This window comes from Ursus arctos, unplaced genomic scaffold (genome assembly GCF_023065955.2).
Source record: "Ursus arctos isolate Adak ecotype North America unplaced genomic scaffold, UrsArc2.0 scaffold_17, whole genome shotgun sequence".
In the NCBI taxonomy this organism is placed as follows: Eukaryota; Metazoa; Chordata; class Mammalia; order Carnivora; family Ursidae; genus Ursus; species Ursus arctos.
Window position 1 is genome coordinate 55,194,983 of NW_026622841.1, and position 17,142 is coordinate 55,212,124.

Sequence of the window (17,142 nt, forward strand, 5' to 3'; positions counted from 1 at the left end):
CAGCAGTGAAAATAAATCTTCAGTATTGTTAGAGTTACGGAAGGATTTGAGATAAAAAGAATAAAAATACTTCTCCAAATCCCGCTTATGTACGCACCCATATCAGTTTCTTAATGGGCATGGGGAAGCGTATAACCGTCTCCCCCCGCCTAAAAAATGATGTAATTGTAGAAAAGTTGGTTATGCTGCCTGAGATGCCTACTTCATAGCACCTAGGCCTCAGGAAAGACCACCAACCAGGAGGAGGAGCTGGGGATTTCCATCAGCGTAGTATCTTCGTATCTTCGAAATTCTCCTTAGTGCTTTTCAGAGAACAGGAGAAGCGTTGGTAATGATCACATTCATTGTTCTGCAGCATCGTTTGCATATAAAATGGTTTTAATGGTGCTTAAAAACTGCTTATTGGCTTTTGCTCTTAAGTAAGTAAAACTTTTCCCTTATTTACATTATAAATTTGCTGAGCTAGTCCTTTCCAAATATAAACAAATACCCCCCTTCACCACACCACAAAAACAGCCCTCCTGATTTTCTCAGTGGTTCCTAATTATAATTAACTTTGAGCTTAAGATACACACCAAATCTCCTGGCTAACGGGAACCCCTTTGAGCCTGGGGTCCTCTTTTCTGGGGGCTGGCAGTTGAAGATAAGGAGCCAGAAATCTGCAGGCCCTCCCAGGCTCCCTCCCCTCTTTCTATGGTCCATTCAACAAAGATGTACTGGTCTGCCATGTGCCACGCTCTGTGCCAAGCTAAAGGAATTCTTTCAACTGATATTATTGAGTGCTTATTACATGCCAGGCACTATCCTAGGTGTCAGAGACAGAATGGGGAACAGAACAAAATTCTTGACCTGTATAGTACTTGACATTCTTATGGTGGCAACAGAAAAAGTCACTAAGTAAACTATAATATATCTTATTAGAAAGGGAGACGTGTAACAGGGAAAATGGAGCAGGGCAAGGAGACGCGTGGGGCAGAGGTTGGAGTTTTTAAGTTGTGGTCAAGAAAGCCTCCCTGAGAGGACCAGATGCAAGCCTAGGCCTGACACAGGTGAGGAAGGGAGCCAGATCCAGGCAGAGGCCCTCAGGGGGCAGGCCTGCCCCAGCGTGGTGCCCAGGACAGCAAGGAGACCAGCGTCATGGGAGCAGGATGAGGGTGAGCAAGGGCAGAGGTGGAAATGTGAAAAACTGGGGTGACCGTGGTAGCCCAAAGTGGACACAGCCCCTGATATTTTCCAGGGAAGGGGCAGGGAAGGGGAGACTTAAATGATTATACAAAGGAATTAAATGATTACTGAAATATATGAAATAAAGTTAAGGGCCACAAAGAAGAGGTATGTGGTATGGTGAGACTCTATAATGTGGGGATTGACTTCTTCAGGCGGTGTGGAAAGGCTTCCCTGGGGATGTGAAATGGAAGACGACTGAGTCAAGGGGTAGAGGAAAGGGGTGCTGCAGACTGGGGGTGCGTCACGTGAGCACACCCTTCACAGGAGAGAACCCCCTGAGTCTGAGGAACTCCAGGAAGGCCAGGTAGCAGGAGCTGAGAAGGAGGGGTAGGCCAGCAGAGGGGGAGGGGACGGTAAGTGGAAGCCAGACCTGCAGGGCCTTCTGGGGAAGATTAAGGATTTTAGTGTTCATTAGAAAAACAAAAGGAAACCTCATCAAGGAGTTTTTTGAGGAGAGGGGTGGGGGTTGTTCATCAAATTAGAATTTGGAAAATTTGATCTGACTGCAAAATGAAAAATGAATTGGAATGGGACGCTAGTTAAGAGATTCTTTCAGTTGACCAAGCGAAAAGCAAAGATAATGTGGACTAGAAAGAAGAGAAATAGATTTAAGAGAAGTAACTGATCAGATCGAATGGATTGGATGTGGGGTAAGGAAAACAGGAGTCAGAGATGCTTCCATATTTCTGACTCATAGGAGGATGGATGCGTGGTGCATGGACGGTGAGCGGATAGAGAGCTGGAAGAACGGGACATTTACTCTAATGGGTAGCACTGAAAGGGAACCAGATTTGGCAGGGAGCTCAGGGATAGGCGTGATGTTGACAGTAGCAGAAAAAGCTTATGAACTGAATCTGGGGACACAACGAGATGCCTGTGAAACATTCAAATGAGATGTCCAGTAAGAGGTTATATTGACTGCTCTGAAATCCAAAGAGGAGGGATCTGGGCCCAAATATAAACCGGTGAATCTTGGAGCATAGAATGGTAGTTGAAACCTTTGGCATAAGATTATCTGTGGAGGAAGCGTGGAGGGGATCCGGAGCCCCCCGGGACCCAGCCTGGAGGGGCTTCAGTAATGGCAAATACTGAGGCAGTACTGCCTAATGTGTACACAGGAGCATTGTCTCAAGGAGAAGAGAGGGTATCAATAGTATCTTGCTGAAGGATCTAGTGCAATCAAGACTCTGATGTAACAACGTGAAAATTATTTATGAAATTAGCAAATGGTGCTTTGAATGGACTAGGCAGGGGGTGAGGAGGCAGTGAGTGAGGACATGACTGGAGGAGAGACAACATTATGAAGGGGAAGAGAAGAGGGTCCCTTCTGAGCTTTGGTTTTCATCCTCATTGTTACCCATGCCCTCCTGCTCCATTTTCCCAGCTAATAGTGAGGTATCTAACAGGGGAGCGAAACCTTTGACCCAGTCTGTCCCACCTGATTCTTTGAATCCGTGACCCAATCTCAATGCTCATGCTGAAGACCACTCTTCCAGGGTTTTGTTCCGTAGCACTGTGCTTCTCTCTACCAGTGGAGCCCCTCCAACAGTGTCGTTTCTCAGGAATCCAATAGTGTCATGACCTGATGTAGAAATAAAGGCAGATGAAGGGAGGCTGATGGGAACAAGGGGTTGGTTGGGTAAGTATGGGCTGGCAGGGAGAACTTTTGTGTTAAAAATCAGATGGATGAAAATAAGTGAGAAACAAATCAACACAGCATGTTTAGGAAGGCAGAAAAAAAAAATCTCGAAGAATTAGGCAAAATAAGAGTCGGGTCCTGCCAGGACACTGAAGATTAAAGAGGCAGTGTCTCTAATTGAGGGTCTAGGTGTAAGCAATAAACACAGCAAGACTAAGGAACACATAAAACCAGCAGCAGAGCAAAGATTAACATGGAGCCTCCTACCACTAAACTCGAAGGTTCCTTATTTGCTTGGTGCTCAGAAGCAGCATGGCCTGAGCATCCAGGTGGGCACAAGCACCAGGCTGGCCACGCAGGGATAGACCACTGAGCACTTTCCATCCTTTCACTTGTCTCTTTTGCATCTTGTACCTTGAAACCAGTGCAGCACTAGTGCTTGGCAAGTATGTAACCACAGGAGAAGCAAAGCCATTATTTGCAGAAATCAGTTGTAATTAAAATTAATTTTGAGTCTCCTCTCAGAGGGCAAATGTTACTTAGATCATTGTAATTCCAAATTACCTTAAATATGTCATCAATATTTAGCAGAAAGAGAGAACTGGTTGGAGGTGAAATATTATCAATGACACACTCCCCTTCTACCACCGTAGTAATATCTAATCACATACAAGTGAATTGCAAGGCTATTACCCATATCCATCGTGTTTAAAATGAAAATGTTAAAATATTTGAAGCTACTTAGAGGTTTTTCAAATATAATGTTACGTGACAAAAAGGGTATAATTATCCCTTTTTAGAGACTTAGAGTGAAACATAGAGACCTGCTTTAAATGTCTAGATACCCCACCGCTAGTGTGTGAATGCACACATGCGTAAATGTGAGCATTTACACATCCATAAATAAACACATGCGCACACATAAATACCCACATCCATTCATACATAAACACACACACACATGCATACATAAGTATACGTACATGGGGAGAAACACCAGCAGATCATAATTTTTCAGTAGTAAGCAATGGTTTGTTATGCTTTATACCAGGTCTTTATGTGCCTGTTTCTTGTATTATTTTTGCCCTATTTCTTATAGTAAAGGCTTTTTTGAAAGGAATGAGAGGAACAGCAAGAAGGCCTTTATATAGATTTTCTCAAAATCTCACTTTGTTATCCTTTTTGTTGGGCTAACATTGAGTTGTGATTATAATATAAACATTTGTTGGATTTTGATCATATTCCAGTCATCCATGGCTACATGAGTATCTTTTTTCCCCAATTATAAAATCAATTCATACACATTAAGGAAAAATTATGCAGAAATGAAAAGTTACAGAAAATTGCTCAAAACCTCACAACTAAGTTCGAACCCTACTAACATCTTTTTTGTTGTTTTTTCCTTCATCTTTTTCTATTTTCTGCCTTGAAGTTGTTGGATTTATTTTTTAAAGTAAAAATAGGTTTACTGTTTTATTTCTGATTCTAAAGACAGTATAAACTGTGTAGACAATTAAAATAGTACATGAAATCATAAAGTTGAAAAGAAATATCACTCCAGATTTTCCCACCCAGCAGAAATCCCACCCTTTCACTTATCCCACTATGCATTCTTACACATATACACCATTATTTCATATAAATAGACTCTTAAGAGACATGCTGCTTTGTAACCTTCTCTACTTCACCCCACAATATGTCATAGAGATCTTCCCAGGTAAAGAAATTAAACCTATAATAATACTTTTGGATGATTGTATCATATTCCATTGTTTTATAAAACCGTTGGTTCACAACCCTCTTCAAGCTTCCTGGGTGTACTCTGAAACCAGCTCCCAGACACAGAGGGAAGGGAAAGACCAAAGAAAGAGGCAGGGCACTCCGGGATTGTAATTGGGAGTTTTAATAAATAAAGGGAACTTATATACAAGGCTTGTCTTGGGCAGCAGCAAGATGAGTGGATCCCTGCATTGCCCGCCAAGTCTTAAAGGTTTATGAGGAGAACTTAACTAGGTTTAATCACTTACATTGTGCAAGCATTCTCAAAACCATATCACTATCTCAAGACTATGTCCTTGGAGTAGCCTCTGGGAGCAGGAAAAACAAGCAGAACCCACATTCCAAGGATAATGGGAGGATGGGTGAGGAACTTCAAGTGCCCTGGTCCAGCTCATGGGTCAAGCACCAGTCATATCTTTTTAGTGACCTTCCCCAACAGAGACCACTGTTGATCAGTTCCCTGTTGATATACTTGAATGGTTTGAACTAGGTGGGGACAGAATAAATTGTGTTTTAGAAAAGCAGCTCTCAGCTTGGATTCACAAAATTCAACATCCATTTATGTCAAAAACTCTCAACAAAGTGGGTATAGAGGGAACGTACCACAACATAATAAGAGCTACATATGACAAGCCCACAGCTAACATAATGGTGAAAAGCCCACTCAATGGTTAAAAACTGAAAACTTTTCCTCTAAGATCAGGAACAAGACAAGGATGCCCACCCACTCTTGCCAGTTTTATTCAACAAAGTATTAGCAGTTTTGGACGTAGCAATTAGGCAAGAAAAAGAAATAAAAGGCATCCAAACTGGAAAGGAAAAAGTAAAATTGTCACTATTCGTGAATAACATGATTTTATATATAGAAAACCTAAAGACTACACACACACACACACACACACACACACACACACAATTAGAACTAATAAATGAATTCAGTAAATTTTCAGGGTACAAAGTCAACATACAAAAATCTTTTGCATTTCTATACATTAACAAACTATCAGAAAGAAAAATTAAGGAAATAATCACATTTACAATTTCATCAAAAAGATTAAAATATCTAGGAATAAATGTAACCAAGAAGGTGAAAGACCTATACTCTGAAAACAATAAGACATTGTTGAAAGAAATTTAAGAAGACACAAATACATGGAAAGATATTCTGAACTTGTGGATTGGAAGAATTAATATTGTTAAAATATCTGTGCTACCCAAAGCAATTTACAGATTCAGTGCAGTCCCTATCAAAATTCCAGTGGCATTTTTTTACAGAAAAAGAACAAACAATTCTAAAATTTGTGTGGGACCATAAAAGACCTTGAATAGCCAAAGCAATCTTGAGAAAGAAAAACAAAGCTAGAGGCATCACACTCCCTGATTTCAAACTACATTACAAAGCTATAGTAATCAAAACAGTATGGAATTGGCATAGAAACAGATATATAGGTCAATGAAAGAGAACAGGGATCCCAGATATAAGCCCACACATATGTGGTCAATTAATTTACAACAAAAGAGGCAAGAATATACGATGGGAAAAGGACAGTCTCTTCAATAAATGGTTTTGAGAAACTGGGAAACCACATGCAAAAGAATGAAACTAGGCTACTATATTACACTAGATATAAAATTTAGCTCAAAATAAAGATGTGAATGTAAGATCTGAAACCATAAGTCTCCTAGAAGATAACGGAGGTAGTAAGCTCCTTGACATTGGTCTTGGTGATGATTTTTTGGATCTGACCCCAAAAGCAAAGGCAACAAAAGCAAAAATAGATAAATGGGACTACATCAAAACAAAAATCTTCTGTGCAGCAAAGGAAACCATCAACAAAATGAAAAGGCAACCTATGGAATGGGAGAAAATATTTGCAAATCATATATCTGACAAGGGGTTGATATCTACAACATATAAATAACTCATATAACCCAGCAAAAAAACCAAACAATCCAATTTAAAAATGGGCAGTGTTTTTTCTAAAGAAGACATGCAGATGGCCAACAAGTACATGAAAAATGTTCAGCATTACTAGTCATCAGGGAAATGCAAATCAAAACCACAGTAAGATATCACTTCACACCTGTGAGAATGGCTGTTATCAAAATGACAAGAAATAACAAGTATTGGCAAGCATAAGGCAAAAAGGGGGCCGCATGTCCTATTGGTGGGAATGTACATTGGTGCAGCCACTATGGAAATGGTATGGAGCTTCCTCAAAAAATTAAAAACAGAACTACTGTAAGATCCAGCAACCCCACTACTTGGTATTTATCTAAAGAAAACAAAAACACTAATTTGAAAAGATATATGCACTCCGATGTTCATAGCAGCATTATTACAATGGCCAAGATATGGAGACAACCTGTGTCCATCCACAGATGAATAAATAAAGAATATGTGAGATATATATAGAGAGAGATAGATATACACACACACATAAAGATATAGGTAGATTAGATGGATATACATATAGATAGATACAGATATGTAGATATATCTACAGATAGATATGTCTGTATCTATCTGTATGTAATGGATACTATTCAACCATAAAAAAGTATTAAATCTTGCCATTTGCAATAACATGGGTGGAACTAAAGGGTATTATGCTAAGTGAAATAAGTCATACAGAGAAAGACAGATACTGTATTTCACTTATATCTGAAATCTTAAAAAAAAAAACGAAACAAACAGAAAACAAAACAAAAATAGACCTATAAATATAGGGAACAAAGTGTTGGTCACCAGAAGGAAGGAGGTGGGGGGAAGGACAAAATAGGTTAAGGGGATTAGGAGGTACAGTCTTTGAGTTATAAAATAAATAAGACATGGGGATTAAAAGTACAGCATAAGGAATATAGCCAGTAATATTATATCAACTTTGTATGGTGACAGATGGTAACTAGACTTACTGTGGTGAGCATTTTGTAATGTAGATAAATATTGAATCATTACATTGTGCACCTGAAACTAATACAGTATTGCAGTTGCTAGAGGGAGGGGGGTTGAGGTGTAGGTAAATGGGTGAAGGGGGTCAAGTGGTACAAACTTCCAACTATAAAAGAAGTAAGGCATGGGGATGTAATGTAAGCATGATGACTGTAGTCCACAATATTGTAGTACATACTTGAAAGTTAACAGAGTAAATCCTGAAGCTTTCATCACAATAAAAAAAAATGTGTAACTTTGTTTAGTGACTTATTGTGGTGATCATTTTATAATATATACAAATATCAAATCATTATGCTGTACACCTGAAACTGATGTAATGTTGTATGTCAATTATACCTTGATTTAAGAAAAAAAAAATGTTAAATAAAAAGACAAGTTCCTGAATAGATGCCAGGGGATTAAGATGTAGGAGCTATTGGGGAGCATTCATCCTATTTCCAGATCTTTTTCCTGTTTCTCCTTAAGACTAGCTTAAGCTCATCTTTCCCAAAGATTGGCTACTTAAGTTGTGCTGTTCTTCCCTCCTCCACTGACCTCCAAACAAGCGTCCTGGGCTCTTTGTAGTTTGAATTGCTAAACAAGGGTGTCATTTTTATTCACATAAGTGGGGTAATTCCTTTTTAATGGAAACTGTCCTCTATTCCATGCACTCGACGTGTACTTCTCGCTTGGTCTTCCCAGTGATCCTCTGAAGGTAGCCTATCATCAGCATCCTTTTACAGACGAAGCTCAGCGAGATTCAGAGTTTGTCTAAATTCACAATCTGGGAGAGTTGTAGAGCCAGTATTCAAATCACGGTCTCTGGGACACCAAAGCTAAACACTACACAATATCAACATGACATGGTTTTGGAATAATCAAGAAAAATATACCCATACTGGAGGAGAAATAGGGATGGTAATTTATAACTCTAAAACTCAGGTCTTTTCAACCTTACTAGACTGCGTCTCCTTGAAATACCAAGTCCCTATAGTCTCGACCCCTTGGCTTTCATGAGCAATTGACCTATTGTTAGCCACAAATAGGATTTCCTATACTTTTATACCTGAACAGCTGAGTTCTCCAAACTTCTTCCTCCTTTCAACTCAAACGATAGCCCCTGGTACTGAGGAAGGCTCTCTCCCAGCTGGTCAGCCTCCAAAACAAAGTGGAAGTATGGGGCTCAACCAGTGGGAAGTAGCATTTCTGTGGATCCCTTGCCTGAGTGTCTCCCATATTTGCCATATGTCGGAAATGTCCTCCAGGCATTTCCTCATAGCGGTTTGATACTATTTCACCTCAACAGTGCCCCAGGAGAAGGGATTGAGCTTTCCTAAAAGAATGCCTGATGTATGATAGTCTTAATTGGCTTGTGATTCAAGGTGAATGAGATTTCAAGAAAAGATGGCAGTGAGCCTCCACGTACTGACTTATTTGCTCCTCAACCGTCTATAAATAAATAGGGTTTTCATAACCAGCTGAGAGCTTGATTTACAAGAGGATGCCTGAGAATCCCAGTTTCTGTCACCAAGGCATTTTCAGATATGCAGCAGGAGTTTAGGGAAGACTCTCCTGGCCGGAGGGACAGATCATCTTACTTCTTTTGCCTTTACTTCTGCTGACTCAGCAGGAGGGATGGTGAGACTTGGCTTTTTATGTTATGTTAAAGAAAGATGGTGCTCTCATTGGTGTGCCGGAAGACAGAGGATTACCTTGGTAAGTGCAGGCCCGGGACAGCCAAGAGGGCAATCATGCAATGACCAGCCTCCTCCCCCTGGGCAAAATTCATGTCCTTTTGTTCTGCCTGACAGCTGACTCCTTCCTCTGAGAGATTAAGCCCATTCTCCCCACAAAACTCTCTCTCTCCCTGCCTTAAGATACACTGACTTATCAATACTCACACATTTTATCACTGAAAGGAAAAATACCTCCTAAACCTCATTGCAGTAATTCTTACGCCATCTCCTGAGTACATGTTAATAACGTATGGCAGTTGTCCTCTAGTGGCTAGCTCTAGAGTCACTGTCACCACTGCCTTTCCTTCATCGGGGCAAGGGGAGTCACAGGGGAGCTCCCAAGGGCTCCAAGACAGCAAGCCCGTGACATGCCCTTCCTGCCTTTGAAGGTGCTGATTCTCAGGACACCCAGCCTTTGAGTGGAACTTGAAGGTGTATTCTACAAGAGAGGGGTGGAGAAAGTGGACTCTCACTTTTTAAATAATTGTGGTAAAATGAAAAAAATATGAAACTTACCACATTAACCCTGTGTGAGTGTCCAGTTTGGTGGCATTAAATTCACTCACATTGTCGTGCCACTGTCACCACCCACTGCCAGAACTTTTCAACTTCCCCAAGTCTATATTTACTCAACGCTTGCCCCCTATTCCTCACCTCCCCTCAGCCCCTGGCAACCACATTCTTCTTTTTTTTAATTTAATAATAATATTTTTTTATTATATTAGGTTAGTCACCATACAGTACATCCCTAGTTTTTGATGTAAAGTTCCATGATTCATCACTTGCGTATAACACCCAGTGCACCATGCAATACGTGCCCTCCTTAATACCCATCACCAGCCTATCCCATTCCCCCAGCCCCCTCCCCTCTGAAGCCCTCGGTTTGCTTCCCAGAGTCCATAGTCTCTCATGCTTCATTCCCCCTTCTGTTTACTCCCCCTTTCTTCTTCCATTTCTTCTCCTACCAATCTTCCTAGTTCTTATGTTCCATAAATGAGTGAAACCATATGATAATTGTCTTTCTCTGCTTGACTTATTTCGCTTAGCATTATCTCCTCCAGTCCTGTCCATGTTGCAGCAAATGTTGAGAAATCGTTCTTTTTGATGGCTGAGTAATATTCCATTGTATATATGGACCACATCTTCTTAATCCAGTCATCTGTTGAAGGGCATCTCGGCTCCTTCCATAATTTAGCTATTGTGGACAATGCTGCTATGAACATTGGGGTGCATATGGCCCTTCTCTTCACTACCTCTGTATCTTTGGGGTAAATACCCAGTAGTGCAATGGCTCGATCATAGGGTAGCTCAATTTTTAACTTTTTAAGGGACCTCCACACTGTTTTTCAGAGTGGCTGTACCAACTTGCATTCCCACCAACAGTGTAGGAGGGATCCCCTTTCTCCACATCCTCTCCAACATTTGTTGTTTCTTGCCTTGTCAATTTTTGCCATTCTAACTGGCATAAGGTGGTATCTCAATGTGGTTTTGATTTGAATTTCCCTGATGGCTAATGATTTTGAACATTTTTTCATGTGTCTGTTAACCATTTGTGTGTCTTCATTGGAAAAGTGTCTGTTCATATCTTCTGCCCATTTTTTGATTTGTTTATTTGTTTCTTGTGTATTGAGTTTGAGAAGTTCTTTGTAGATCTTGGATACCAGTCTTTTATCTGTAGTGTCATTTGCAAGTATCTTCTCCCATTCCAACCACGTTCTTCTTTCTGTCTCTGTGCATTTGACTACTCTGAGTATCTCATGGACATGGAATCATGCAATGTTTGCCCTGGGTTGGGTTTATTTCACATCAATAATGCCCTCAAGGTGGACTCTTTTATTTTTAAATAGTGAAATATAGGTACAGAACAGGACATAAAGCCTCCAAATACAGGTTAATAGATTTGTTGTAAAGCAAACACTCATAAAACCACTAAGCAAGTCCACAACAGGACCCTTTCCCGCACCCCAGAAAGCCCCAGCGAACCTCGCCTGACCACAACTTGCCCCTTCTTTCGTTGAAACAGTGACAGTCAAGACAGGGCATTCGTTAGCAGGGTGAAGAGTTAAAGGCGTTGCACGCACCTGCTGTGTGTTGGGACCACTGCCTGTGGTTGTGTGCTGCAGGCAGTGCTGTGAAGAGAGACTCTGGGACTGGGCACTGTGGCCTGGGTGAAAGGTGCTCACAGGAATATTTGGAATGGACACTACGTGGTCTCTGACCCCAAGAGGTTACAATCTAGTAAAATCAACTGTAGAATTAGGAGAAGATACTACCATGCATATAAAGAGAAATGAAAACAATTTCTGTCTGCTTAGGAAATACACTTTGCATATGTCTTGCAGGTTTCCCCATCAGGAGGAGAGTAAGCAATTAAATGTGGAGTCGTAGCAGCCAAGTTAAAAAAAAAAAAAAGATTGAGGGAGGGAGAGAGGTAACCAACCGAACAGTAGAAGATGATGGGGAAACTCTTTATTTCAAAGGCTCTGTTTATGGGAGATGAGAGTGCAGTCTTATCAGAGATTGAAGTCCCTTTGCAGAACATTCCAGAACAATTTGAGAAGCCCGAGGGTGGTAAATCACAGTCAATGGGCAGCATTCATCCTGAGGTTCTAAGAGAAATAAAGTGTGAGAGAGGGGGATTCTGACAAGGAGGTACAATAGATTCTGAGACAGCACTGCTTCTGAAGATTGGGAGCCTCTAATGTGATGCCTGCCTTTTAAAAAACTGCCCAGGGAAAGTCAAGGAGTACAGGAAGGCAGACCTAATCTCCCTTCAGAGGAGCTGACTAAAAGCCTGATGTGTGCAGAATGGCCATGATTCAGGTCTATTGGAGCATCTTTCATTTGGGAGGCTCAAATGGCTTTACTGCCGGAATTGCTCACCGCCCTGCTCTGCGGTAGCTGTGTGTGCGCACCGGCTCTCCTAGCAAATACAAAAGCCGGAACAATCCGCACATCCCCAGCACCCCGATGACTCACCCCACACACACACCGCCAGCAAAAATATGGACAGCGGGCCTCTGGTTTTGGGTAAAATGTACTCTGAGAAACTAGGTCTTAGAGTAGGTCACCGCAAGGAAAACTTCCGACTGCAGACGGGTCCACTCCTGGCTTGCTGCCGTGTGTGAAGGCATCAGCTGCACAGATAGCATGTCCGTTACACAGCACGTGACAGCGGCAACAGCTGACGTCTATCCATCACTTACTGTATACCAGGCTCTCTTCTAATCTTTTCGATTTTACTTTAATGCTCACAATAATCCCTTGAGGTGGGCACTGTTAATCCCCACGCTGCAGATAAGAAAACTCAAGCACAGAGAGATGTGGTAACATGCCCCAAACCCCAAGTGCGGGGTTCTAACCTGCGCACCTGACTCTGGATCTCACACACATGGTGCAGAGAGTGGCTTAGGGAATTCAGGGACAGCCCCAGCTAGGTCCATGTCTGCACCTCCCAGAAGGCTGGGCCATGGTTTATAACCATCATTTGTCAAGGTGGATGTCGGAGGCAGCCGCCAAAATCTCAGGGTTTATATGTGATTTAGTGAAGTCGCTACACCTTCAGTCCGAGAAATGAGTCTGTTGTGATTCGCAGGACTCGGTGTGGACGTTTCAGACCTCTGCCAATGCCTCACGCCAGTAAATGATCAAAGAATAAGTTAATGAGAAAAATGCAAATAATTATAAATCCTTCCTAGTCTTAAGAGCAAAATAGGAAGTGTAGAAGGTGTGTAGTGTTTAATTCTTTGTTTATCTTTAAAGCAGCGTGGATGTGGACGATCTCCATGTAATGTGCTTACATTCTGGAGCTCTGAGCAGCCCAGTAGTTTGCTTTTCACCATTGTTTTCTTTTTTCTTTGCAGATGATCATTCGCGGGTGAGGCTGCAGACCATAGAAGGAGATACCAACTCAGACTATATCAATGGAAATTATATCGATGTATGTATTTTGAAACTGTCAGTAAGCCCAACCGTTCTGACACATTCCCCGTCATGTATCCGCTATGGTATTGGTGGGCACTCATTGCTACAGCTCCAGAGCAAACACTGAACTGTCGCCCCACACCCCACAGAACTTTATGGTAAACACATGGCCACTCCTTGCCTCAAGTGGGCCTATTGGCTGGTGACCTCCTCTCTAAGCTTTGGGTCTCCTTTGCTGTCCTGTGCTCCTGTGGACCAAGAAAATGTTATTTCCATTTTTTTTTGTCAACAACTTAGATGATTTGACACTTAAAAAAAAATCTGTTTACCTATTAATAGGATAAAACTCACTCATTCCTAATTCGATGATTTGCAATCTCTTGTCATTACCGCACTTTTAAGTTGCCTTCAAAGTAGTCTGCAGCTGTTAACCAGGACATCTAATGCACACAAGACATGTCATTAAATATGTAGGCTGTTTAATTATTGAAGACTGATGCTTTGTTCATTCTGCATCATGTTAACTTAATGTCTTACATTAGAATAAATTCCTGAGGAGACAGCATGTTTTCAGTTGAAAGAATGAATGAAATCAAAAGTAGCTTGAAATTGAAGGGAAAGTCATTGTTACCTTCAAGGCCCAGGCTCCCATTAAACAGGCTTCAGCTCTCTTGCAGTTCCCAAGGCAGAGTGCTTGGCCATCACATTGTCTTCTAGTCCCTCAATACTTCCACAGACAGGTTTTATCCATATATATATGGGTTCCTAAATTTTCTTGGTTGAGTATAAATCAGATGCTACTAAAAGTACTAGGATCATAATCTCTAAAAGTTACCTAAAAATAACCAGAAGAAATGTTATTTTTAGTACTACTTGGAAAGGTTTGACACTTGGGTTATAGATCTGAGGGTGGGGACTGTGGGGTGACTATTTGAAGAATAATTCACGTCCCATTCCTCAGGCGAAGACCCCTACGCCGCTACAGTTCATAATGACCCAAAACATACCCAACCCAAGTTAGGTGGTTTTTTTTCCTAGTAAAGCAAAATTTCTTCCTAAAGTATACACATTGTACTTATTTCCTTATCTAGCAGATGTTTAGTGAGTACCTTATGGGAGAATTCAGAGGAATCCAAGACCTGTTACCTTCTCCCCAAGACCTCACAGTTTAGAAGCTAAAGTAAGAAATATCTTCTCTGTGACACTCCTTCCCTTGAGAGATTCCATGGGAATCCTGTTCGTGCTCCAGTCCCAGCTCCTAGAGCCCCTGCAGGGTCCTTATGCTCAGGGACAGTATCCTACGCATCTTTGTATCCCCCGCACCAGGCACAGACCTGCAGTACTGTAAGCACTTAATAAGTGTTTGATGAATCCCTGCCTGAAGGAGTAAATGTAATCAGAGTAGGCTTTGTGGTAGAAGTGATTTTAACTAAGCTTTAAAGAATGGGCGGGTAGAGATGCAGAGGAGGAAAGACATAAAAGTAATGAAAATACCAGATTAATTAGTTTTAATTTTAACAGAGAAAAGAGTCAATATTCAGGGCCCCTTTATTCACTTAGTCAATAGGATTTTATTGAGCAGCCTATTATATTACATGTCAGTTACTGTTGTAGATATTGGAGTTATAACTGTGAGCGGTTCAGACCAAAAACAAAAGCAGACCTCTGACCCAATGGAGCTGGTGCTGTAATCGGGGGAAACAGACAATAAATGAACTAAGCCAGTTAATTCTCTACGGTATATTAGTTGGTAGTGTGTACGATGGAGAAAATGAGAGCCATAACAGGGATACGGAGAACCAGGCTGAAGGTGGATTGTAATTTTTTAATAGAGTGGCTGGAGTCAACTCTACTGAAAAGGTGATATTTGAGTGGAGAAATTGAAAGGTTGTGCCATGTAGGTATTCAGGGAAAGAGCATTTCAGACTGAGAAAAAGCCCATGAAAAGGCCTTGCTGTGGAGCATGGCTGGCAAATTTGAAGTGAAACAAGCAGGTGAGAGTTGGTGGCATGGTACAAGGTGGTAGAGTCACGGGGGAGCAGGTCAAAGGGGTTGCGGGGCCAGATAATGTAAGCAGTCATTCAGACGTGGGCTTTTACTGTGACATGGGCAGTCACTGGAGGATCTGAGCAGAGGGGTGATATGATGCTGAAGTGGAGAGGAGAACACACTGTAGGTGGCTGAGAATAGAAGCATGAAGACCTCCCAGGTGGCTATAGGAACATTGCGGCAAGGGGGTGGCCTGAACCCATGGTGGCACTGGAAGATGAGAAATGGTAGGATCCTGGATCCACACTCAACCCAGGGCCCTGGATTTGCTGATGGATTATCTTTGGGGTGTAGGAGCAAGAGAGGGGTCAAGGTGCCTTTGAGATGGAATTGCCATTATCTGAGAAGAAGACTGTGGACAGAGCAGATTTGGGTGAGAGGTAGGGCGGAGATAAGGAATTCACTTTTAGCTATGTTAATCCTTAAGTATATGTTAGACATCTAAGTGGAAGTGCTGAGTAGGAGATTATCCCACATCGGGATTGGGGGGTGGGGGGAAGCCCAGGCTGGAAGTGAGGATGCAGAAGTCATCAGCATACAGATGGTATTGAAGGCCACAGGACTAGAGGAGATCACCAAGGGAGTCCATGTAGCTGAGGAAAGAGTCTAAGAACTGGGCCCTCCAACATCAACATCAAGGTGAAGAGGAGGAATGGGCAAATGAAAGAGGGGGGACAAGCCAGGGAGGGAGGGAGGAAGAAAACCGGGAGAGCATCATATTCCAGAAAGCAAAGAAGAAATTGCAAGGGGGATTAATTGCAAGGGGATTAATCCTGTCACGTAGATGGTGGCAGGTCACAGAGATGAGAACGGAGAAATGACCATTGCGTTTAGCAGCACAGGCCATTCGTGAGCTGTGTGGATTATTTCCATTTTGTAGACGAGTTCCTCCTATCTCCCAGCCTTGCTAGGACAGACACACGGCACCTTACGTCAGACAGGGTCTTGCTTTGTGGTGCTTATCAGCTGGCAAGAAATGAGTGATCATTTAATAATCCTGTTTAATATCTGTCGAGAGTCTATATTTGAGACCTACAGCAGGTCAGTTGTATAAAGAATGTGTTTGCTTTTGTTGTTCATTATCAATGACTTGTTTTTAAGAGCAAAAAAATCGAACATATATGCATTTAAATTGTCTGAGAAATCTGTATTTCCTCCAACTTTCTCCTGTTTCCCATCTGGCTTTGGGCACAGCATATTGGGTAATCTCAGGGGACAGAAATGGAAAGTATTAAGGTCCATGGTGATATTCTGTTACCTGTGTGTAATTTTCTCTAAATTGGTTTTATCTCTCCCAGCTATTGATCTTCCAATGTTCTTTGTTCCCTTCTTCCTTTGGTCCCAATCTTCATCTTTTCCCCTTCTCAGAGAGTCATGATAAAAGGAAGGAAGGGGCCTTGCAGAATCTCTGCCTCTTCAAATTTCTGGCTCTTGCCACAGCAGCATGGCGCAGCATTAGCAGTGTTTAAGAATGACGTTCAGCATCACTATCGATATAACTGCCTATACCGGGAGAAGAGAATATGTGTTAAAGCCCTTGGCACGTTGCCAATAACATCCCGAACATGAATGAAATCCTATTGCACATTCCCAGGCTGTTTGCAATCTGATAAGAGTCGTGGTCATGTTATTTCAGAGAATCCATAAGTTGTTAGTGTTTATTGCTCACCCATCATCTCATAGCCAGTGGATGATTAAGTTACTCCCACCCCCAGTGTAAGCAACAGCTCTGTGATGTCTGGTGCACCTTTGCTTTTTACGAGGAACCGTGTGGTACTGCGTCAACTGACACAATTGTTGGTGTTTGTATGTGCATTCATTGTGGCAAACTTACTGTGTGATTTCTGTGCTGT

At 41.8% G+C, this 17,142-nt stretch overlaps 1 protein-coding gene across 6 annotated transcripts in view; it reads left to right on the forward strand.

Annotated features, from left to right (window-relative positions):
- PTPRM (protein tyrosine phosphatase receptor type M) overlaps positions 1–17,142 on the forward strand; it is a 742,830-nt gene that overhangs the window by 650,685 nt on the left and 75,003 nt on the right. For all 6 annotated transcript variants that reach the window (XM_044382848.3, XM_026496000.4, XM_048218445.2 and 3 more), the window contains one exon: positions 13,180–13,256. In XM_044382848.3, coding sequence (XP_044238783.1) covers positions 13,180–13,256 — 77 coding nt within the window. The remainder of the gene's footprint in view (positions 1–13,179; positions 13,257–17,142) is intronic.